The sequence below is a fragment of the Phalacrocorax carbo genome, chromosome 1 (genome assembly GCF_963921805.1).
Source record: "Phalacrocorax carbo chromosome 1, bPhaCar2.1, whole genome shotgun sequence".
NCBI lineage: Eukaryota > Metazoa > Chordata > Aves > Suliformes > Phalacrocoracidae > Phalacrocorax > Phalacrocorax carbo.
The window spans coordinates 201,344,621-201,370,501 of record NC_087513.1 but is presented as its reverse complement, the minus strand read 5'-3'; the positions used below and the strand labels follow the sequence as shown (position 1 = coordinate 201,370,501).

General features: G+C 40.1%; 1 protein-coding gene across 6 annotated transcripts in view; it reads left to right on the top strand.

Moving 5' to 3' along the window:
* The window catches only part of GRIA4 (glutamate ionotropic receptor AMPA type subunit 4), a 231,302-nt gene that overhangs the window by 65,149 nt on the left and 140,272 nt on the right, over positions 1–25,881 (top strand). For all 6 annotated transcript variants that reach the window (XM_064441286.1, XM_064441287.1, XM_064441289.1 and 3 more), the window contains exon 3: positions 7,956–8,195. In XM_064441286.1, coding sequence (XP_064297356.1) covers positions 7,956–8,195 — 240 coding nt within the window. The remainder of the gene's footprint in view (positions 1–7,955; positions 8,196–25,881) is intronic.

Below are 25,881 nucleotides of genomic sequence, written 5' to 3'. Positions count from 1 at the left end.
GACTTTGAGCAGAAATAGACTTTTAGAGACAATTCACAAAAATTGTTTCTGGAAACTTAATTATTAATTAAAAAATGTAACAAGTTTGTATCTTGCTTTGCAATATGTTCTCACATCTGCAGTTGCACAAACAAAGCTGCATTTCCCAAATTACCATTTGATCTAGCACATTAAACAAAGGTTTTCATTGTTCCTAGGAGAGTATTTGTAAATGAGCTGGCAAGTCACAGAGCACTAGAAGTAACCCATTGCCGTGGGTTAAATGTAAAAAACACTCGTGAATTTGCTGCCTCAAGTTTGATGGCTCCATCTGTTGATCTCCAGGCAAATACTCCTGCACACTCTTTAGTACATGTTTAATTTTACGCATGCAACTAAACACACTGACCTTTAGGACAAGTGCTTACATGTTTTTAGGGTTCCAGAATTGCAAGATAAAGGTCCATTAGGTGTAACGTTTATACATATTGAGCCAGCATTCAGAAGCCACAGCTGAGACAATTGGACCATTGTACTAAACTTGTTACAGACATCTAATAGGAGACTGGCCTTCCTGTCAAGTTCTTACAGTCCAAAATAGATGAGACACTTAAAATGTTGAGAACTGAGACAAGGGAATGTGAAGTGATTTGCTCCAGAGTATGAATTTAGTTTCAGAGGTTCAGTGCCCGACATACCAGACTTCTTATTATGTAGTTACATCATAGGAGGATAAACGTTTGAGAGGAATAAATATTTGAGAGAAGAATAAATATTTGAGAGGGTAATGTTTGTGATTCATTTTTTTTTAAACTGGAAAGGTCTTAATGTAGTCTCTTTTTGTTCACTTCCATCATTAATACTGTATTGAATTGTAGAGCAATAAACTGATTTTAGTTAAATTAATGATGTGATATTATTTCCAGTTATAATGCTTTAGGCATGATGCTACCCAAAGCGTGATGCATGCCTCCTGAATGCAGGGGAAGATAATGCAGGGGAAGGTAGACGGTGATTTAGAGGGTGCAGAGACTATAAATAGAAAATGAATAGGGTTGTGATGGGTGCTTGTTTCATTAGACACAAAAAAAATCTAACCATATAATTTGTAAAAAACGCCTTGTTTCCCTTTTCCCCTTTCTTGGATAGCAATATTTAGAAATACCCTTTTCTATTCAAGACAGTTCTTAAGATAGTAGTAAACTGGTCCTAATAAATCTATAATGTTTTTCATCCACCCACTTTACGTAATGCTGTTTTCTCTTTTATAAGCCTATCTGTCATCTTATATCAGTGATTTAATTCATGAAGATACCTCATTAAGTTGGTCTCAGTGCTGGGAATTTTTCTCAATGCAAGAGCATAATTTAGTATAAAATCAGCAGTCTCAAACACAACCCAGAGGGAGAGCATATTTGTATCAAATTTGTACTGGGTTTGGGTGCAAGATAGTTGAAAACTACATGGGAGATGAATTTAGATCACTTGTCTTGTAATTCTAGAGCCCTGACTGGCCTTGTGCCCTCTTCCAGGTGGAGGTTGGTTGAGTGATCAAAAGGAGGTGGATCAGGGAGCACAGAGGAGAAAGAGAGTGTTGGATGTTCTGTGCAAAATGAACAGAAATGTGTTTTGACATTTTTAGAGGAAACTGTAATTTCAAAGCTGTTTTAGAAATATTACTTAATCTCATCTCAAGTGTTGGAGCTTGCACACATCTATGTTGATAAATCATTTGACCTTGGGAGGCAGGTCCTTATTTAGATTAAATGATTCTCCCTTCTGTGCTTCATCTCACTTGTAGAGCTTATATCACCATATGGCTAGGCTGTTCCTCTTGGAAGGAGTTCTTTGGGTTGAGAACATTCACCCAGTACTTTCACATCAGTGCTGGCAAATGCAGGTGCACAGCAGCTGAACAAAATAGAGAGTATATGATTTTGATCCTTGAGGACATGGATCACTGACAGCATTGCAGGCACACGTCAAATGAAAGCCTTCATATACTATTGTGATGGCAAGGATATGTAACACCTTATATATTTTTTTGAAATTTATTTCTGTCTGGAGTTTACCAGGTGTATTGGCTTTCTGTGGGCAGGTTTTGGTTCTGGGGGTGCTGCAGGGTGGCCTCTGCGAGAAGACCCCAGGGACGATCCCCATGTTGGACAGAGCCAGTTTGCAGCCGGCTCCAAAACAGACCCACTGCTGGCCAAAGCTGAGCCCATCAGTGACACTGTGGTGCCTCTGTGATAACACATTTAAGAAAGGGTAAAAAGCACTGCATAGGAGCTGTGAGAGAGAGGAGTGAGAAAATACGAGAGAAAAAGCCTTGCAGACACCAAGGTTGGTGAAGAAGGAGGGGGAGGAAGTGCTCCAGGCACTGGAGCAGAGATTCCCCTGCAGCCTGTGGAGAAGACCACGGTGACACATGTAGTCCCCTTGCAGCCATGAAGAACCATGGTGGAGCAGATATCCACCTGCAGCCTGTGGAGAACCCCATGCTGCAGCGGGTGGATGTGCCCTTAAGGAGGTGCAGCCTGTGGAAAGCCCACACCAGACAGGAGCTGTGGCCCATGGAGAGGAGCCCACGCAGGAGCAGGTTTTCTGTCAGGAACTGTGGCCCATGGGGGACCCACACTGGAGCACTCATTTCCTGAAGGACTGCACCCAGTGTGGAGTACCTGGAGTATGGAACAGCAGTTCTTGAAGAACTGCAGTGCATGGGAAGGACCCATGTTGGAGCAGTTTGGGAAGGACTGCATGCCCTGCAGGGACACTGCACTGGATTAGGGGAACAGCGTGAGGAGGAAGGAGTGGCAGAGACAAGTTGTTACGGACTGACCGCAATCCCCACTCCCTGTTTGGATCTCCAGATTATAGAAGATGAAGAGACAGTAATGAAAGACTGTCCTCATACCTGGAAAACTTCCATAACACAAACTGCTCTAAGTCTTTAAGTCTTGGTGCTTCCACAGTTTGTGAATTTATGGCAGGTCAGTGGGCCTGTCAGTATATCTGTAACAGCCATCAGTGCCAGGGCATCCCATGTAGGAGCCTAAAACCTAGGGAAAAGCATTTTAAAATACTTGTTCCAGAACTTGTGTTCTGGAAGACTCGGTCTGTGAATCATGGCTCTGAAGCAAGATCTACTGTGTTACTTCCGTGTTAGACTGTGGGTCTTCCAGATTCACACCTATATGGTATAGGAACTATATAGGCTGTCAAGCCAAACTAATGCTGTTGGCAGACCAACTGTGCTCTGCTTATCAGACTTCATTTTGTAAATATATTATTAAGGTAGAGTTTTATTTGTCTCTTGAAGAAATTATAAAACTTTCAGCTATTGCCAAATGATAAACCAAGACCAATATCTTGTAAATATGTGTGCAGGTATGTATACATGTGTGTATTTGTACATACATGTCTCAAACTTTCACTTGATCTCTTCTGTGTCATTTTCATGATTATGGTTACAGCTGTGTTTGGACTCTGACTTCCCCTGTGCCTGTTTAGAAGATTTAAACTATATGGGTATAACTTCTGGAAATCAGTGAATAAGAAGAAGTTGGGATTTTTTGCTTTTTGTTTTCAAGAAACGATTTCTGTTTGAAGTGTGGGACTTGTCTTTAGAACAGTAACAGGGACTTTGGGAAGTCTTTCTGTCACAGAGAACGAAGACCACCTGTGGCTTGACTCTGTGTCTCAGTAAACCCTGCAGTGTACAATTTTTGCCATCTTGCCATTATAATTTCTTTTTTTAACTGAAGGTCACGTGAGTCGCCTGTTCTTTTGAGGTGATAGCACTACCACATAGTTCAATCTGCTAGATTAGAACGTATCTGATTCATATTACAGCTACTGCAATAACATTATCTTGGCTCTTTAAGGTGCACTGCAACGTATTCTCTGGAGTCTTACCTCCACATTTATCTTATCTTTGGTGAGACCAATGGCATTGCAAAATTTGCAGGAGAAATGTTCTGTGTAATACTGGAATTATATTTTAAGCTATGAATATATGTCTGGTTTAAAGACAAATTATTCAATATATATCAAAGTATGCTTATGAAAGTGTATTTATCACGGTTTTATATTTGTGGGGGGAAAAAATCTTGGACAAAACTTTCTTTGAATGCTAATATGAGACTGTGTTTTACCTAGCATAATTTAGTCCATTTATAATAAGTAAAGTGCCTTTAGAATTGTAAGAGAAATAGATAAAGAATTGGGAAATCCAGGTAATCATGTTTGCCAGGAGGCATTTTCTCAGAACAGTAGTGAGTCAGAATGCAAATCCTCATGGTTTTGCTGATTTTTGTGGTCACTGCTGATTATTGTAAAATTGATTCAGGAGTGTTGCAGCATCTCTGCATATGTTTAAGCCTAATCTCCACAGTGTCACAGGCATTTTTTTCTCTCTGTGGGTATTGTACTGAGTAAGGAAAAATTCTCATAACCTTCAACTTAGCATTTTTTCTTATCAAGGAGCAAAGAAGGGCACTATTCAGTAACTTCCCAGCCTTGTTCTCAAATATAGCAGCACAATTTTTTTTTAATTCTTATTTCAGGACTTTAATGATAGTCAGATAATGTTTTGCTGCATTTGGATCTAAGCTGAGGCAAGGATAGTTTGCTTTGAAAACGCAAAAAATTATTATTCTCTTATTTTTGGTGATAAGAATTTTAGGGTCATATCATGTTATTTAGTGAAATTTCAAGTTTGACTCTTTTCTCTCTTTTTTTTTCTCCATCCTGAGAATGAATTTGAGCTTTAACTCCACTAAGTGTACAATTGCGCAGCTTGACATTGATTTCTTGTATTTTTCATCATGTAGAATCCTATGGCATGGACCACGTGTTACAAAAAGTACCCTTTGCCCATGTAAAACTGCAAAGAAGTAAGGCAATGCAGGGCCTTAACGAGGGTTTTCTCTAAACAGAAAACAAATTTAGTAACTACCACTTATGTACACAAGGTTTACATTCAACAATTTTAGTTGGTACAATTAACTGGACTGTGTTTGAATATAGAGGAGGCCTGCCATTTCCTCACAGAAACATTTGTAAAACACTGAGAAATTCCTTGGTAGGGGAAAGTAACATGCAGGATGTGACTCCAGAACTGATTGAATGATTATACAAGAAAGATATAAGAAAAAAGTGTTTAAAAAGGATTATTAGTAAGAAAGATTGTGTTGAAGAAATCAGGTGGTATAGAGAACATTTGTTGCAGAAATGAGAGCCTAGGTTAGGACTGCTGGTGAAAAATGACACTTGCAAAAGACATTAAAACAAGAGTAGAAGGTCATTTACATCTCTAAATACTAAGGCAGGAAATAGGAAAATAATTGAAGCTGTTATATATTGATGATGGGGGAGAAAAACAGGAAAATCTGGTTAGAGACATAAAACTAATAGATACTTCACATTGATTTTCACTCAAGAAGGATGTTGACCTTAAAAGAGGTGTGATGGCTAATGGGAATAGGGAAATCACCTCTTTCTTCTGTGGTTCTTAAAGAATTGGTTTACCGAAGGGCAAATGCAATAACAAGTGCTTCTTAGTAGAGCTGTTAAATGAGCTGTGATACATATGATCTGAGAATAGGAAATATAATACCTATTTTTAAAGGGGGGCATAGAATCTGGCAGCCGTGGACCTAGCAGCTTAACCTCAATAGACTGTAAAGTTATAGAACAGATTTTGTTGGAAGCAAGCTTTAAAATGCAGCTATAGACGGAAAATGGCATAAAATGCTACCAGAAGAAGGTAGAAGGTGTGGGATTAATCCATATCTTCCAACTACCAAGAGAATAAAGTAAAATAGACATGCTCGTAAGAGAAGTGATTTATGAAAATAGGGGACAAGCAGGAGAGTTAAAAGTTAGGCATGAAACTAAGGGGAAGATGGCAACAAATGTTGGTGGAAGATGAGGTACCAGGCTGGATAAGCATAGTTACAGGAGGAAGATACTAAGAGACAGTTTTTTACAGTAGACAAAGATAAAAAGTCAGAAAAAAGTCAGAGTACCCTGGTGGACTTTGCTGGTGAGGCAGATACAGTATTGATAAAAGTACAGAGCAGGCTAAGAATATATGTGGAAGTAAATAATTTTGAGGAGTACAGTAATAGATGTGACATAATGGAAAATTAATAATGGTGACTAATAAAAATATCATGCTATAAGCAGAAGCTCATCATCTGGAAATGGCCTGGAAGGAAGAAGGAGCAGAATTTTGATCCCGAGTTGATCGTCAGCCATCACTGAGGCGCAGATTTGGAAAAACACATGATCTTAGGATACGTCAGCAGAAGTGTTTTACAGCAGAGATGGGGAATTAATGTAAAAAAAAGCACAAAGCTTTCAACTAAAATTCTAAACATGTTGGTCATCTGTGTTCAAAAAAGATGAGATGAAAGTGGGAAAGCACAGAACACCACTTTTTAGGATGATTAGTGGAATGGCAAGCCAGTCATTTGATGGGTCTATGAGAATGTATGTTGTGTTGTCCAGCAAAGAAAACACTAAGAGGGTTTGTAAGAGCTGTGTATCAACATATAGAAGGGGAACTTAGGGGAAGGAAGAAAGCTTTTTAAAAAACTTCACTTATTTATAATCTGGCTATGAAAATCCTTAGATTGGGGACTGTAACAGTAGGGCAGCACATAAAATCACAGAACTGTCCTCAAGCCTTCTCACTTCAGAACTGGATAAATCACCCAAGTCTAAGGAGAAAAATGCACAATTTGTATTTTTTTGCTCTTTATGCAGTAATTGTTATACAAAAGAATTAAAGCTGAACTGGTTTGAATTAGCCCATTAGCTAAGTGTGTATGCTGCACCGTAACTCTGCTGCTCTCACAGGATGGCTGTGACCTCCAGGCTAGAAGAGACGAGGCCATCATCTAGTTAAAAGGGTGTGACTTGGTTTTCCCATGTTCAGGCTACGTGTGTGAATGGGTTGCAAGGAGGGAGGCTTTGGGACAGGAGAGCATAGGAAATAAATACTTAGGAGAAAATGGATACAATGAAACCCTAACTGACTGTTCTTTTCTCCTTTTTCTATGATTCTAGGATAAGTAACACTGTTAATGATCACACAGTTTCAAATAAGTTGGTTTGTACTTCAAAAAAAGTGAGATATTTTTCATTGGGCTCTTTATGAGTTGCTAGAAAGGCAATATTTTCTCAGGAAAATACCCTTATGTCTGCATTTATGTGCATAGATCAGTAAAGCCCTTGTCCAGTCTGCTGAAATCAATACAAGTCTTTCTGTATGTCTTAAATGCGTCCAAGAGCAAATCAAAACTCAGAATATATATTCAGGTCATTTGTTTTCTGGTTTTGAAGTTGACACAGAGTAGAAATAAAAGGTTTGGGGCAAAAATCTGATCACACTGTCTTATTACATTTTCCTTCAAGTGCTGTCTTAAAGTCCAGGAGTTTATTCATGAGCTAGGGTTTTACACACAGTAGCAGAGTTTTAATGTAGCACAAGGTCTCCCTGCTTAAAAGGGAGCGAAGGTTCTATATTGTTACAATTCAAAATGTCCAAATTTCACTTAAGAGGTCAGTAACATTTTTGTGATAAATTTCACATTTTATTACGGGAGCACTTTTCTTTTTAGGTAATGGAAATGTTCAATGCCTGATAATATGCAGAGCTATGGTTAAAACAGCATATGTTGACTTTTCACTGGTGTGCAAAAATATGTTATTTATTTTATATTTTATTTTAGAGTAAAAACAGTACAGATAATGTAATGATAGGATCAAAAAGTGACAAAATGTTTAGTTATTTATTAATTTGTTTCCAGAATTAAACATGTGAAAAGTCTGTGTAGTTAAATATAGGTGGAAATGGAAATCTTCAAATTAAATTTTGGGCATGTTGGAATGTGTAAGTATGTGTTAGCAGATTTTGTCACTAGCTGAACTCTGTTTTGGTTTGGTTTTTTTTTGTTTCCTTCCAGTTTGCTCCCAGTATTCTAGAGGAGTTTTTGCCATTTTTGGACTATATGATAAGAGATCAGTACATACCTTGACCTCATTCTGCAGCGCCTTGCACATCTCCCTCATCACGCCGAGTTTCCCGACGGAGGGTGAGAGTCAGTTTGTGCTGCAGCTGCGGCCATCTCTGCGGGGAGCCCTCCTGAGCTTGCTGGATCATTATGAATGGAACCGTTTTGTTTTCCTGTATGACACAGATCGAGGTGAGTTGTGACCCAGCTTCCTTACCTTTTTAGTTCAAATTACTTTTACAAGGCTGTGCATTTTTGTATCATATTGAGAGCTTGGAGAGTCAAATTTTAAAGGGCCTTTGAGATGAAATACCTCTGACTGAGTAGCTGTATAGCTGAAGGAAGAATTTCTTCATCTGCAAATATTGGATATCGGATGTACATAGTATGTAGTCGACCAGCTGAAGCCTGTGCTTTAAGTCGGGAGTACTAAAACATGTTAAGCAATGTTAGTGAAACAAAGACACAGTTCAATAAGCAGAATTTTACAGCTCTTGATTCTTCAACTCACTTAATAAGTGACAGCTGTACAAAGTAGAGAGGACCAGCCACTTCTCTACACCTGCGTTGGTGTAAGCTGCAATGTGAGTGAGCTCCTGCAGCTTCCATGCTTTGGAAGGTCAAGGCGGAGAGAGGCTCGCTGAGTGTGAGGCTCTCAGGCTGCAGCAGAGAAGTGGAGGTAAGAGGCAATATCTGCGAGGTGAGAGGAATCCATGGGGCAGCAGAGGGAGGGAGTGCTGTAGAAATCTATCTTCTCCTTTCATCTGGATTTATCTCTGTGATGGACTACACTTCTATAAAATACATAGCACGTTACACAAAAGGCTGTATTTTCTACCCACATTCTCCACTCCACATTCCAGAGCATCTCAGAAACTTTTCAGTGGTAAAAACCTGCAAGTGCATCACTCTGCCTCACCACTCAGTGCTGAATTGAGATGTAAAATCTCCTGTTCTCCACATCGTGTGTTCACTTTGCTGGCAAAGCCCTTTGCCTTTTGTTTATGAAATAGGATTGAGCCAACATGGCTGAGCTTCTGTAGAAGAGGCAAGATTTTTATGTTGATGGCTTGCTTTCACAGGGGAAGAGAGCAGCATAGCTGTAGTCAAATAATTATTTTACTACAGCTGTTTCAATATAGCTCCCCATGTGGACAGTCTATTCTGGAATTAAAGTGGCTTTATTCCAGTATAATTACTCTGCAGTAGAAGTAGGGAATTATACTGACTAACTAAATCTGTTTAATTATTTGATTATGGCTATAGAAGTCAATTTTCTCATATATACAAGCACTAAATTTTAGTGAGTTTTTAGCTTGGTATACTGCCTAAATACCTGATTTTAAATCAAGATGAGTAACGGAACAAGAGGAAAGGGTTTGTATTGTTCCATAACTGTGGGGTTTTTTTAAAGAAAAAAGTTTTTTTAATGTTTGCTGGACCTACAACAGAAGTTCTGGGAAGCATTATCACAGAATCACAGAATCACAGGTTGGAAGGGACCTCAGGGATCATCTAGTCCTACCTTTCTAGGAAGAGCACAGTCTAGAAAAGATGGCCCAGCACCCTGTCCAGACGACTCTTGAAGGTGTCCAACGTGGCCGAGTCAACCACTTCCCTGGGGAGAATATTCCAATGGTTGACTGTCCTCAGTGTGAAAAATTTCCCTCTCATGTCCAATTGGAATCTCCCCAAGAGCAACTTGTGTCCATTCCCCCTTGTCCTCTCCATGTGACTCCTTGTAAAAAGGGAGTCTCCATCTTCTTTGGAACTATCCCTTAAGTTATATTATCCCCTCTGAGCCTCCTTTTCTCAAGGCTGAACAAACCCAGTTCTCCCAGCCTATCCTCATATGGCAGCTTCCCAGTCCTTTGATCATCTTGGTGGCCCTTCTCTGGACCCCTTCCAGCCTGTCCACATCCTTTTTGTATAGGGGGGACCAGAACTGTACACAGTGCTCCAGGTGTGGCCTGACAAGCGCTGAGTAGAGCGAGATAATGACTTCTTTCTCTCTGCTGGTGATGCCCTTTTTGATGCAACCCAGCATCCTGTTGGCCATCTTGGCTGCAGCAGCCACTGTTTGCTCATGTTGAGCTTCCTGTCCACCAGCACCCCCAGGTCCCTTTCCACAGAGCTGCTCTTCAGCCAGGTGGATCCCAGTCTGTGCTGCACTCCTGGATTATGTTTTCCCAGGTGCATGATCTTACACTTGTTCTTGTTGAACTTCATAAGGTTCTTGTTGGCCCACTCTTCCAGCCTGTCCAGATCTCCCTGAAGAGCAGCTCTCCCTTCTGGAGTGTCTACTTCCCCACTCAACTTGGTGTCATCAGCAAACTTCATCAGGCTACACTTGGTGCCGTTGTCCAGATCACTTATAAAGATGTTGAATAACATTGGGCCCAATATCGATCCCTGGGGGACTCCACTAGTGCCAGGTTGCCAGTTTGAGAAAGAGCTATGTACCACCCCCCTTTGGGTGTGGCCTGTCAGCCAGTTCCCCACCCACTGCACAGACCATTTGTCTAGGCCATAACACATCAATTTCTCCATGAGGAGACTGTGGGGGACCGTATCAAAGGCCTTGGAGAAGTCCAGGTAGACAATGTCCACCGCCATTGTGGAATATATATATATTCTATATATATATTATAGAATATATTAGGTAAGTGGAAAGAGAAAAAAATAGTGAATTTAAAAGTACTCAAGACATAGTAATGGCTAACAAGAAAACAAGCACATAATTACAGACATGATCCTACAATTTCAGCAAATTGTTAAGAGAAGTGCACAACCTGCAGTCACCTTTCTCATCTAAATTCACACGCTTAATTAGATTGAGACATCATATTTAAGCATGCAATATCACACCAAGGGCAGCTTCAGAATGTCATCTATAACAGTGTGGTTAAATGATTCTTATGGCACTGAACTCAGCAACTCTGAACTCATCAGTGCATCTTCGATAAAAAGATGACATTTCCCAGCTTGGATGCAGGGGATGCTACATGGGATAGTCTCTAAAATTCTGAATAGGTCTTGTGACTCAGTTTAATGCAGAAGAAAATAAGATTCAATATATCTTTAGGTTTTAAGATGACTGTAAAGGTACATCATTGCTGAATAATTTTCTCTACCATTCCACAATAGAAATATTTAATGTAGAGCTGAGATATGGTAAGAAAAAAGTAAGTATCATCTCTTACTATCAGTGCAACTGGAAAAAGAAGAAAAAAATTATTCATGTTGAGCCACAGGGTCTCTGTCAGTGAGACCAGAACTTAACCTTGTCCAGATTTTTGCCAAAGATCCTTCCAGATGTTTCCCCGTCTCTCTGAGCACCCCATCCAACCAAACTGAAAGAAGGGGAGCCCCCTTAGCCTTTTGATTTTGATAGTGGGCCTGCGAGTTGATCTTCTCAGCTTAACTGGGAAGCTATAAATAAACTCTTACAGGGGAGGGAAGCAATAAGCATAAATTCCAGCCAGACACAGTAGCTGTTTATGAAGAAGGCAGCATTTAGCAGCTATCAGTATTGTAAAAGGCAGAAGTCCTTGGCAGAATAAACCTAGGCAAACATTTAGTAGCAGTGGTGACATACTGTGGTGAGCAAATGCATGTTGTTTTCAGACCTTCTTTCCCAGCCTTTCCATCCTGCCTGCTCTTGGTTCTGTTGCATGTGGCTCAGTTGCTGTTCGCTCTTAGGGGGTGAACAATTAAATCCTATTATTAAGGTAGGTTTCTTTGCCGTATCACTCCATTCATCCCTTCGGCAGCCCCTCAGCTCCATGCAGAATGGCAGTCTCTTTGCTACTGGGGGCATCTGTGTTAGGATTTCAGTCCAGATCAAAGTCATTCCCATGTACCACACTTGGGTTTACACCATGGAGTAGTTGCGGAGCTTACAAACTCTGCTGAGGTGGTGGCTTCAGCTGTTATGTTAAATCTCCCTTTCTGATGTTCTGCCAAACTTGCAGTCTGGAAAATCACTGTCCTGAGACAGGATGAAGATACTAGGATAATGGCAAAGACAGAGAATGAATTGGATCTAGCAGGAGACATTACAGGAAAGGAGAACAGGTTTTGCAAAAGACATTAGACCTAAGAGAAAGATGAAGGAAAATTCAGCTCATTAAGTAACAGGGAAAGTGAGCAAGTAAGGAGTGACACAGAAGGCTAAAGCCTCAAGGGTCCTTTTGTTTCAATACATCCTTCTTTCTCTTACTCTCCTTCAAAAAAAATGTTTAATTATGACCTGGTGCTTAATACAATTAAATTAACAGCAAAGAGCCAGGAACACAGACAGGACAGGGAAAAAGCAGGCTGAAGAACACTTACCTAAGTTATGCAAAGCATAGTGGGAAGGGACTGCAGTGAAAACCATGCCTCCTTGAGATATCCAGAGGAAAGGGACTTCCAGCAGGGGTGAAGCGCTCAGTTAATATTTGATGTCACCTCTAAAGGGACTTAAGTAAAAGAATCAAATTAATAGACCAGAAGAACATTTAGTTTATAGATGATGTTTTACTGTGATTGAGAGGTATTTCTTTTAAAAAGAGGCATACAATCAAGTGGAGCTGTGCATCTGCAAATCCATGGGATTTTTGACCTAGTGAAGGTATGCCTACAGTATGATTTTGCTATTTGACAACAATATTTTTTTAGCACCAGAAAGCAAAATTTGGACACTGAAACCACAGAAGAAGACTGGAGAAGTTTGTGTAAAGTTTGAGAAGCTGTTTAAGAATGGAATCATAGAATCGTTTATGTTGGAAAAGACCTTTAAGATCATCAAGTCCAATCATTAACCTAGCACTGCCAAGTCCCCCACTAAACCATGTCCCTAAGTGCCACAGCTACATGTCTTTTAAATCCCCCAGGGATGGTGACTCAGCCACTTCCCTGGGCAGCCTGTTCCAATGCCTGACAACCCTTTCGGTGAAGAATTTTTTCATAACATCCAATATAGAATGGAGAGGCGCAAGAATTGAGTGTACAAGAGTTCTGTGTTAGTTTTTCACATTGTGTGCAGCCTTACTGAGAGCTGGAATGGCTGAAGCTGCTAGTAAAACTGCAGGGATTACCCAGAGCTAAGGGGTCTCAGGGCAGAGAGCAGTAGAGAAGCTGTGGAGCAGCGTGGGACACCAGGGAGGATGGCAGCCACCAAGCTGGAAACTGCTTTCACAGAAGTTCAGCAGCCATTTGAATTCAACCGTGTTTCCCAGCAAGTTTTCAGTCCCTGACTGTGACTAAAGAGCGGTAGCAGGAGGGGTAGAGCTACCAGCTGGCCGAGCAGTTGGCTCACCAGAGGCAAGGACTGTAAAATAGTTATAGTTCTCTAGAAATTAGACATCATGTGTGAGCCTGTTTATGTACCTTGTTGATGTTTTTTTTTTTTTTCCTTTGCTCCTTGTACTTACATACTGTTCATTAAACAAACTCAGTCATGGTTGCAGGTGAGGAAAATCAGCTTGCTGTGCACAAGGTAAATTTAATTTTCCCGCATTTGTTGATACATTTTTATAGCAACCCTTTAAAGCTGAAACTGTTATTTTTTATGACAATCTAAACCTGGCAGAAGGATTACACGAATCCTGATGGCCTCTTTGAATTAATCCTACAGTACATAGAGTAGCAATCACCCAGATTTTGTCTTTGAGGACTTGTGGAGAGTGGGTGAGTCCCAGATGTTTGGAGAAGGCAAAGAAAGGTACAGGAAATTTAGAGCTCTCCCTCTTATTTTGAGGGAGATTATAGAGTTGGTTCTTTACAATCAGTTTATCAGACTAATCTAATTTTCTCCTCTGCCAGAGTGGCTGGCCCAGCAGAAAGCAGTAGGTTTGGTGTATCCATGATTAGTAACTCCAGTGATATTGCCTCATGCCTGACATTCTCCCAGAAAAAGAAAATAGAGATTCAACTCTAGCATGGCATCTTGAAAATTAGAAACAATAGCTCCAAAATTGTTACTAATGACATATTTTAAAAGTAAGAAGAGATCGCAGGTGAGGTGCAAGGGGTTTGTCTTTGTTCTGGTCTAGTGAACATGCAGTATGAACTTGCATGATAGCACAGAGAATCGCTTTGTGGGTACCCAGCCTGGCTGACGTAAGAGTGATGCAACACAGGTTCAGAGTTCAGAGTGATCTTGCTAAATGGATAGATCAAGAAGGTGAAATAAGATAAAGGTGGTACAAAGAGTAAACTTAGTAGGGAAGAATCAAAGACCCAAACACAATGTGCAGAGTAACTGGCTCAGCACTAGTATAATGGGAAACATTTCAGGAGTTGTGGTGAGCTGTAAGGATAGTGTAAGTCCAGAAAGCCGTACTGTTTCCAATAAAGTAAATGTTATTTTGAAATTTAGGAAAAAGAATGTTGCATGTGAGAAATGAAAGCTGAATATAGCTCTCTCCCAGGTGTCTATGCTGCTGTGTCATGTGTTGGGATTTCCACTGCAGCAGAAAAGATAAAAAATTTCCAGTAAGCTGAAGAAGTGGAATGAGATTGAGTGGACAAGGCGCACAGGGCATGATGGTGACAGCACTGTGTCCCACCACTTTTTCTTTGCCCTTTGAAAGCACTGGGTACTGTTCACAGGTATATCAAGGGCCTTTGGTATGAGCATGACACAAGGATCATGTGTCTGTTGCTGGAATGGCACTGTGGTCACTGACCATCACATACAGATATCACATATATAAGTTTCAAGGATCCAGAGGAGAGGAAGAATATTTAAAAAAAAAAAAAAAAAAAGTTCATGACCTGTGAGAAAAAGCTTCAGGAATTGAGATTTTTTTATTCTAGGTCTGTTAAGGGGCAAAGACCAATTCTTTATACCCACTGAGATCAAGGCAAAAATTCAAATTATTTTGCAGGAAGGCAGACTTAAGGTGTTACTAAGAAAAAATGTTTCAATAAGGTTAGAATAATTGGAGCAGATTGTGGGCATTCTTACCACCAAAGATTTTGAACAAGTTTGAAATATCTGCAGTGGTGATCTGCTTTACTACATTCCTGCCTCAGATGATCTCTTATGTCCCCTCAGGTTTTATATTTATGTAATTTTCATGGTGTCTCTAGGAAACTGGGAATGGCTTCTTAACTGTACTTGGGACACTGAAAAGAAAATTTTCTACTATGGAGCAACTTTCAATAATACATTATTGCTATTCAATTATATATATATATCCTTTGTAAAACATTCAGTATGTTCTATTATTCAAAAATCAGATCAAAAACATTCCAAGTGTCTTAGATAAAAATACTGTAAAATCAGGTTGAAGGAGTATAATTATAATATGGTTCTCAATAAGTTAAGTTATCATTAGCTGGGCATTTAAGAACTGCAAGAATAGGCTCTACATCAAGCTTTACTGGATATTTTTACTGTACTTTGAAAAAGTTTGTCTATGTCTTAATAATGAAAAGAGTATGGTTAGCTCAACTGAGAGAGCTAGACAAGCTAAAGCCAGTAGTAATAAAGAAATGTAGCCTACATGTTTATCTTCATAAAAACACTGAGTCAGGGCTGCTTTTTGTGAAATAAGTTAAAAAGACCAAGTGTTGCTAATAAACAGGAAATGGAATATGAACTAATGACACAATACTGCCAAAGAAAAAGGTTTTGCCACCAAGCGTTTTTTAGTTATTAATTATTTGCTGCATAACACTGTTAAGCCCAGACCTACATAGCTCTTACATGTCACAGGGTGTTTCAGGTAAGCCTGAGAAACAGCAGTTATGTGCTGAATAGCAGAGCAAATTATGCTGGGAATCTGACTTTGTTGAATTGCAGTGATCTGCTTGATCTTGGCCCCTTTTTTCAATATGATCACTAGGAAGAATTCGGAAGGATTCCCACAATGAGCATTTTTCATCCTTCTGACCTTTGGCAAAATGTCCAACAATAAAATAGAAACAGAAGTTCATGACTATGTCCACTAAAAATAAAAGGTTCTTACCTGCATCATGTAGTTATTTACCAAACTTCTGTGAAACAAAGATCAGTGCTGTCATGACATTGCAGAAATATTGATATGATGTATTCCAGAAAACAAACAGTATCTAATACCTGGTCTCGTAGAGTTTATCAGACTACTCTAACATCTGGTCTGTAGGTTTGAACTTTTCCATATTTTGTATCTTCACAATTGCTGAGATCAAAGTCGAGAGTGTTTTCAGCATGTCAGCTGTTACCTATTTCATAGTAGTTTCATCAAGTCCAATGGTCAAAATGGTTTGGAGTTTCAGTAGTCCAAATACATCCCAGGAATAGGAAAGCACTTATGCTGCAGGTGAACAGAAAAAAATCCTCACTAGATTTGATTAAAGAAGCTGTTTGTCTTCAGCAAACACACTACATGGGCAGTGAATCAAGTCCTACATACTGTGATCCAAGTACCACCATGTTTGTTGTTTACCAAAGTCGTGTTGTAATTTCATGCAGGCCAATCTGAAGTGATATGCAAAATATAGGGTAAAAGTTGTTTTATCAAACATCAGTGAGTGTAGAAAACTGTAATAAGTTTGTCAACATCCTTCATAATATCTGCTGCTATCTACACTCAGTAAATTCTGTGTTTTTAATGGAATAGACCAATGGGCTTTATCCATCAATAAGTGGTTTGCAGCAAATTTCATTTTGCTAGTGTTAGCTCATTAATAATTATACCAGCAACATGCCGGCTTGTCCTCATCTTCTCAGTAGGTGGTAACAACTTGAAAGTATAGGTAGTAAATGCACACATGAAACTAAGATGCAACTTTGTCCTAACATCAGCATCAGTAATGATACTGTGACTTTCCTTCTTTCCCTGTCTTACCACCAAAGAGAAGCAATAATGGTAAACCAGCATGGTCATCGTGTAATGAGCTCAGAATTCAGTATATATCAAAATCTTCCAAGAGCTTTCAGACTGCTTCGTTAAAGAGAAGTACTCCTCTTGTTGATTGAAATAATAGAACATTAGATCAAGGTTAAAATTAATAGAAAATACAGGTATGGAAATCAAAAGCTGATCAAGTGTACAGATGAGTCCCTTGACTTTGCCGTTCTATTGAAGATGTGGATCAAACTAAGCTGCACCAGAATATTTCTGGGTGTTTTGGTATCTCACTAAACAAGCTAAACACTCAGAATATGAAGCACAGCCTAATATGCAAATGCCATAGAAATATATAAATCAGAAAACATAAATTAAACTGCTGCTCATTATATTCCTGATCTGAAGAACTGGCTTTCCTTTATTCTGGGTTAGTGGATGCCATGGAAAAGACAAGAGACTCGTGATAATTTTAAATGTTGCTTTTCAAGTTGCCACACCAGTGAATCAGCTTTGCCCTTTTTAATGATTTGTTTGTGACAGTGTTGCAGACTCCTTAGAGCTAAGTTCTTTTCTCGGTAATGTTTATCTCAAGTTTGCACACGTGTAACTCAAGAGTATGCCTGTAGCTTCTATATGCTTTCATATTCCAACATTCTAATGTAAACAGCATTGCTACTTCCAACAGCCTGTTCTAGTAATATTGGAGCAATTGCATTTACAGAACCTGGCACGAGCAATTAATTTGTTGTTACCTGCATTTGTAACACATTCTTTTAAAAGGAAACATGTAATTTCTAGCTGTTTGTTACACACATTCTGTTTTTACTTGGAAGCAGAAAAGTGTGGTCTGTAATTCTGAATATCTGAGATGCAACAAGGAAGGCCAAGGCCCACTTGGAACAAACTCTGGCAAGGGATGTCAAGGATAACAAGAAGGGCTTTTTTCAAATACATCAGTAGTAAAAGAAAGACTGGGGAAACTGTAGGCCTGCTGCTGAACGAAGTGGGTGCCCTGTTGAGGCAGGATGCAGCGAAGGCAGAGTTACTGAATGCCTTCTTTGCTTCAGTCTTTACTGCTAAGGCTGTCCCTCAGGCATCTCAGCCTCCAGAGGAGAGACAGAAAATCTGGAGAATGGAAGACGTCGTCCTGGGTGAGGAGCATTGGGTTAGAGATTGTTTAGGCAAACTGGATCCTCACAAATCCATGGGCCCTGATGGGATGCACCCATGAGTGCTGAGGGAGCTGGTGGGCATTGTAGCTAAGCCACTTTCCATCATCTCTGAAAGGTCAGGAGGGGTGTCCGAGGACTGAGGGGTAGCCAATGTCACACCAGTCTTCAAAAAGAGCAAGAAGGAGGACCCAGGTAACTATAGGCCAGTCAGCTTCACCTCCATCCCCGGAAAGGTGATGGAACAGTTCATTCTGGAGGTCATCTCCAGGCATGTAGAGGAGAAGAAGGGTATCAGTAGTCAATATGGATTCACCAAGGGAAGATCACGGTTGACCAACATGATAGCCTTCTATGATGGCAGGACTGGCTGGGTAGATGAAGGGAGAGCAGTGGATGCTGTCTGTCTTGAGTTCAGCAAGGCTTTTGACACTTTCTCTCATAACATCCTCATAGGTAATCATAGGAAGTGTGGGTTAGATGAGTGGACAGTGAGGTGGACAGAGAACTGGCTGAACAGCAGAGCTCAGAGGGTCATGATCAATGGGGCGGAGTCTGGTTGGAGACCCATAATTAGTGGTGTTCCCCAGGGTTCTGTGCTGGGTCCAGTTCTGTTCAATATATTCATCAATGACCTGGAGGAAGGTACAGAATGTCCCCTCAGCAAGTTTGCTGGTGATGCAGAACTGGGAGGAGTGGCTGATACACCAGAAGGCTGTGCTGCCGTTCAGCAAGACCTGGACAGGCTGGAGAGCTGGGCCGAGGGAATCCTCATGAAATTCAACAAAAGAAAATGCAAGGTCCTGCACCTGGGGAGGAACAACCTCATGAACCAGTACAGGCTGGGAGTTGACCTGCTGGAAAGTGGCTCTGCATACTGTACATTAGGAACTGTGTGCTGTAAACATTGATTTTATGATTAGTTGATCCCAAATAAGAGCAGGTGATTTATATACATACTAATGAGACTACTATTTGTGTCTTCCATGGATTAAATAGATAAATTCCAGAGAACAAAGTTTGAAGCAGTCATTTGTGTTGTGTTTTACCTATAATTAGGTTTCATGTTAATCTTTAGCTTTGCCCTTCCTTATATATATCTGTATCAGTGGTATCATGATTGACAAAACTTGCAAAATACTGTCTTCAGTGAAGGGACTGTTGCAGCCCTACATCAGCACAACCGAGAGCATCTTTTCTAAGTATGAAGTTGTCCTATGTTACCACTACACATTGGTCAGTAATAACACTGCAGACAGTTGATAGATACAACATCCAGCAGTGTGGACCTCCAAAGAAGGCCTTGAAAAGACTCAGACAAGGAAGCCAGCCACACATCCAAATTCTTATGCTTTAGAAATTTGTTTCAGTGTGGACATCTGAGTCCTGCAGCTGCTGTACATAGCCTTTTATATGGCCACAGGTGTTGGCTTCAGTGCTGGAGCACGGAGCGATAGCAAACAAAGGGGACTATAGTCAGTGCTGCCAGAGACCAGACATAGTGCCAATTTAATACTGAATGTAAAACAAATACGTGTGCCAATTTGATTCTAAATGCATTTTTAGTTAGAAAAATTAGCTTGTCTTCTGAGAGCATTATCTATGTGTGGGTGAATGTTCCAAGTTTTAATACAGTATAAAGCAGGCTTTTTAAAAATCAAAATAAATAAACAAAATATAGGCTTACAAATATCAAAACCTACTATCCTATTGCTTATACTTTTATTGTTTCAAAAAGAATCAAACTGTATTAGACTAATTTATTTCTTCATTATCACTTCTTGGCATATTTTGTAAGACATTTATTCCTTGTGTAGTACAAATTACTTCTCTGGAGCTGCGGCAGGAAGTAAAGGTAATTTAGCATTAGAGTATGTTGTAAATTAAATCTGTGTTTGTATCCAAGGGCATTTCTGGAGTTGCACATTCTTAATTCAGCTGATTGATTGAACATTTTCTGCTTTTGTGAAGAATGCGTATTCCAACATATTCAGATTTTCACTATTTTGAGATGCATTTTGCCTGTAAATCAAGTATATTTTAGGCATTTTGCTCATTAATTACAGCTGATTCCTATTTGCATACATATTTATACAAATAATTTGTCTTTGGTCGATTCTAAAAGGAGAGGTGGAAGTGTAGAGATCCTTTTAAAATGATTGACTACTTATCACAGTACTACATATGCTATTTCTACCTCTGTACAGGGAATTTCCTGCACTAGTATTTACAGATAATAACATTAACAGCTGCTTCTGTTACCAAAATTGCAGTGAATGTTTGAGGTATTTAGCATTTTGCAATTGGAAAGAGAGTTGCCAAAGGGTCCTTCAGTCCTAAGGACTTGAAATCCCTCTTTTGTGCTACTACCTTGGTGGGTTTTAATATTAATGCACACCTGGATGCTGCAGGAGGTTTTCCTGTGGCCAAGGGACATACATTTTGTTCCAGTTTGATTTGGACTGCAAATGGCAAACAGAGCATTTAATGTAGTTGAAGATCTGGGCATAATAAGTGATGGAAGTGTCACCAGAGAGAGGAGTTGTGAATGCAAAACTGTCGTTGCTAGTCTAGATCCCTGGAACAAATATGTATTTTATGTGAATTCATCACTGGGAAAAAAGAAAGAAACTGGCCTGGGGAGTAAGGACTTGTATCCTAGATCTTCCCTCTCCTAACACAGAGCCCAGTCAGCATGGGACAGTTGTTACTCTGGAAGGTCCCATTTAGACAGTTCTATTTCATAAAAGCTATTGGAGCTAATTTTCCTCTGTAGAGAGTTCAGAGTAAGAAAACTAAATAACAAAAGGCAAACGTAGGTACACATTACAAAAAAAATGGATGGTAGTAAACAACCTTGAATAGAGAAAGATAATAAGCAACATTTTTTTAATGAGCTATTAAAGAAGTTCCTCATAACAGAGAAATGTGTTTGCAAATGCTTGGTATGAAATGGTTTGATTTGTATGAATGAAACTGAGTAGAAATGAAGCGCATTACTTTGTTAGTAAACTTGGTAAAAGCAAGGCATTAAGATATCTCTTTGATAGGGCCTCCCAAAACCCGGCTTATCTATTTTGTTGCTCACATTTTCACTGCTGCAGGGAGGTTTAATTATCTTCAACTGTGTTATCTCATGAATCACCTCAGGATCTACTTCTCCTTTCACACATTTGCCCAGATTTATTTGCTTGATTCTGCATTTCTTTTCCTCTTTATCACTTAGCATTGGCTTTTCTTCTACACCTTCTTCTACTCCTTTTCCTACACGTTCCTATTCTATCAGTACGTTCCAGTAAGCCTGATTCATTTGCAGCGCTTGCACATTATTTGAGAACCTGGGAGCATCCCACTGCCTTCTGTCTTTATCTCTGCCATTCAAAATTTTTGCAGACTATGGTTTTTAGCTTAAAAAAAAAAAGATCAAAAACATGTAATATGACTTAAAATTAGTGTATTTCTGTGACTGCCATGGAGGAAAAAGAGCAGTTTTGTTTCCAGTGTGAACAAATAATTATCAATTTATTTTAATGCATCAATATTCCAGTTTACATGAAATGAAAGACATAAAAAAGAAAAAAAACCCACCAGATACTGATTTATTTTTATTCTAAATAATTTTAGAAAGGGAAGGAATTCCAGTTCTGGTTTACTTACTTTATTGCTGCTAAAAATGTGTGTGTACTTCACATGCATGTGTCGCTAAACAACAAAAAGAGAGGTTCACCAAGCGCATTATCTTGTATCCTCAAGCGCAATTCCAGGCTACCAGACAAGAGTGATAATAGGAAATGCATAGAGGTGCAGTATTTCATCTGCACCAAGAGCTGAATTCACAAGTAGCTTAAGCACCAAATTACATAATTTCTCCTCCCGCAAGTCAGGCACGTTGCGGTGGCCACCGCACAGCTGCTGGCCTGGGCGGCATCCAGGCAGACACAGTCACAATTGTCCCTTTTCATCTGGGTCATTCTGAATTCCCTCGACAGGAAATGGAACGCAAGCAGAAAAGTTTTAAAAACATCCCAGACATGAATCAACAAAACCCCCGAACATCTGCTCATCAAAGCTCATCAGAAAACAGTGCATTTTATTTACACTACTCTTCTGGATGTACTGAGAATGCCTAATGAGGTTAGAGATCACTGGAAAATATTGCTGCCATGAAGTGTCCATTTCACTTTCCAGATTATTGGCCTAATCTACCCAAAATATGTGAAATACAATGTATCATATTCACAGTCTCTGCAATTGTGTTGTTTATTTTAGCATAAAGTGATGACCTTTTATTAAATCCACTGTTTGCATTAAATCCAAGCTGGCCAAAAAGAAGGTACAATATTTTAATCAATATTTTAATTTCTTTTGAAGATAACATAGTGCTAGCAAATGTGAAAAACAGGATAATCGAAAGTGCATTTTATGTAAATGCATTCAGCAGAGGAGTCAGGAACATTTTCTGTATAAGCAATCGCGCGTTCAGATCCTCAGATAGAGAAGTTCAGCATAAACTACTGACTGCGTCCTGCACTGCCAGTGATGTGTTCAAATGTCATATATTGTATAGTTTTTCTGATCCACAGGACAGATCCCATGAATCCATGTGTATTTGAAAGAAGTCTTATTACCAGGGCAGGTCTAATTTCAGCTTTGTCTGGAGTAAGAGCTCAGATACTTACCCGTTTTTTCAGCGGCTGGTATTTTGGTGGAGCTACATTCAAGCTATTACACAGGGAAGTGCTTAGCTCAAAGGTGGATATGGAGTTACCTGAGCTATTTCAGTTATTTCAGGGAGAAGCTCGCCTCTGCTATAGTGAGGAAACATCAGCTTACTGTGGCTGTGACCTTGTCCTGGCAGATGCCCTTGCACTTCTCTCTGCATATCATAACGGAAACAAAACCTTATTTTGCAGGTCTAAAATTTATTGGGGAGTAAAGGGAGTATTTTAGTTTTACGTGGCCACTGATTCATGTCTTTTTCAGGCGTTTTAGACAGTACCTATCACCTTAGTACCAAAACACCACATAGTATTTCCTCTGAGGCTTTTCTGTTTATGTTCATAGGAAAGCATGTTCCTAGGCAATGAATGCTTTTAAAGGAATCCAGTGTAGCACCTTGGTCACTCTCTTAAACAGTCATCTCGGAGATTATGCAGTTTTCTCAGTAATTTCCAGAAGAAGCAATATTTTCATAGTGTTGGTTTGGAGAAAGAGGACAACAGCATTGATGAATGACTAGAGCAGCTGTAAGTCACATAAGAGGTAATTAGTTTTTGCAAGTGTGGAAAGGAATTTTATTCTGCATGTCTGCTGTGTAGCTACAAAATATTGCTGTCAATGCCGAAAAGGATAAACACCTGCTAAAAGAACTGTGGAGAGGATTATCTCTCTTTCTTACACATACTCTTATGAAATATGTACTACATGTTGGACCGTCTCCAGTTTTTTTTCTCTTTGTCTCAGCATTTTTCTAGCCATTGAATCAATTGTTCTTCTTCCCTGCCTGACCTGTGAAGAAGACATCTGCTATGTAGAGAGGCCAAATATCAACATATGACATGCTTTGGTTACCCTGTGCCAACCTGCTAGGAAACAACATTTATTTGTTTTTTAACCAATCTGCTTTTGAGTTCTGTTGCGTGGTGGTGTTGGTGGGATGTGGGGCCGGTACTCTCTCCTGCTCCTTATTGCTCCTCACCAGGCTGGAAAGAGCTACTTGCTGATTTCTCTCCACCTGTGCAGCTGTAGCGATGCTCTGCCAGCAATGCTAATGCTCCCTTGCCAGTTTTTAAACATTCTGCCAAGTAGAGAGAATTAATAACAAGATCTGAATCATCTCTAAAGTAACCCCAATGCCCCTGTGTCCTATTCCTCCAGTATTATGTCATTTTTCAGCTCCTGTCTAGGATAATAAAAAAGATCTCTTATAACCCCACAGCTGAGAAGTGTGTCAGGGCAGGCCGCGCCATTTATTCAGGCTACCCTTTTGCCTTTGTGGCTCCAAGCATTTAAAAACCTTTAGGCCAGATTTTACAGTCCGTGCCGTACTGCTCAGCTGGTGCAAAGTGGATGGACTCCAGCCAAAGCTGGCGAGTGGCCACAGCCTTCCCCTCGTGCCCGTGAAGGCAGCCGGGAAAGAGCAGTGCGGTTCTCGTCCTCGGGGCCCCTCTGCGTTATCACATGTGAGGCAGCCTAGACCCAGGCTCCCGCCACCCTCGGAGAGGAGCCCCAGGCTGGGCTAAGCCCAGTGCGTCTGGCGGCACGTGGGGATATAGCTGACACTGCCTCCTCTGGGGATACCCATATTTAGAGTGGAGCTTTTGATTTTTAGACTGGAAAACAGAAGAGTTAAAACAATTGAAGGTTTCAGTGGATGTTAAACCAATAGGGAGACACTACTAAACCTGAGTCATAGCTGATGATGTCTGCAATATACACGCCTACTATAACTTCAGCAGCAGCTTCCCACTGTGATGGGGGCTTAACTTATTCTCTTTATTTCATTTTGTTCCATCCTTTTAGCTCCATTTGCAAGCAGAATAAAGATCTTAAAGCATCAGGATGAACTATCAAAAGTGAAGGTACTTTGGGATGGCTGTGCTCAGTTAGTACTGCACCTTCAAGAAGCATTGCCAAGCATTCCTTTTAGGTTTAAAAAAAAAGAAACTTTTGTTTCGGAGTGAAAACTTGTCTAGTCTCCAGAGACCTCTACAAGCTGCATGATGGTCTGCAGAGCAGGGGCAAAAGAGTGGATCTTGCTCCAGTCAGTTGTGGTGCCCATTTCTGCTCCTAGCACCTTTTATTCCTGTTGCAGCTACTGGTGGCCTGCTTTGGCTGGGTGTTATGCTTTCCTTCCCAGTGCTCTGGGGAAAGTCTGCACAGCCACAAGCAAAACCTGGTACACTATGAGCTTCTCCCCTCCCTTCTCTCCTGTCACTCTTCTACCACACGTCAGTCATAAACTTTACTTCATATTCAGATGGCATCCTTGCTTATCTGCAGCTCTCTGCGGTGCATCTGGTTTTCCCCTGGGCATGAAGTCTTTGAGGCAGCAGTTCTGCAGGTCTGTCTTTGTAATTCTGCAGTCTACATCTTCTGTCTACTGTTGAAAATAAGGACAACACTAACTGCCTGCAAGGGCAGCCCTAAATACGAGTGTGGAGATTCTGAGACAGCTTGTGCAGTCAGTGTGTTAAAAGGCAAACTTCCTTATAGAAATGAAAACATGCTCTAATACTTCACCATCCGCTTCTCAGTGGCCATGCATTGGCCTTGTCCTGCCCTCAGCATGTGAGCTGCATATATATGCCACATCACATTCCCTTTTACCACATCGTATACCCACTGCATTTATTAATAAGGGGTTATTCCACAGCGGCTCTGGTGATAACAGGGTGGTTGGTGGTAATGAACTGACCTCAAGAGCTGCGTAAAGCCCTGAAGAGAGGTGGGAGAGAAAGATCTCTTTTTAGATGAAGTACATGCCTTCTTAGTCCTGGCCAAAAAGGTTCACCTGGCTTGATACACCCACTGAAAGAATCTTCTTATTTTTTTCCAGGACCGCCTTCCATCTGTTTCACCGTTAATACCTTAATATGACAAATTAATATGTCTGAAAGAGCTACCTGGTACAACCCACTAAATTCCTTTTGGTTCTCTACTCCGTTTGTAGCAAAGAGGCAGTTTCTTAAGGCCTACAAGTTATCTGGCTTGTAAAGAAAAATCCAATCTCTGGCAGAGACTGCAGTTATAAAATTTGACCTACTTAACAAAAAATCCTATTAGATGGATTTACACATGACTCCCTGAGATCAGACTGTCCAGTATGAAGAATAGGCCCTGATGCCTTTTAATGGACCTGAAGTCTTAAAGCTGTTTAATGCT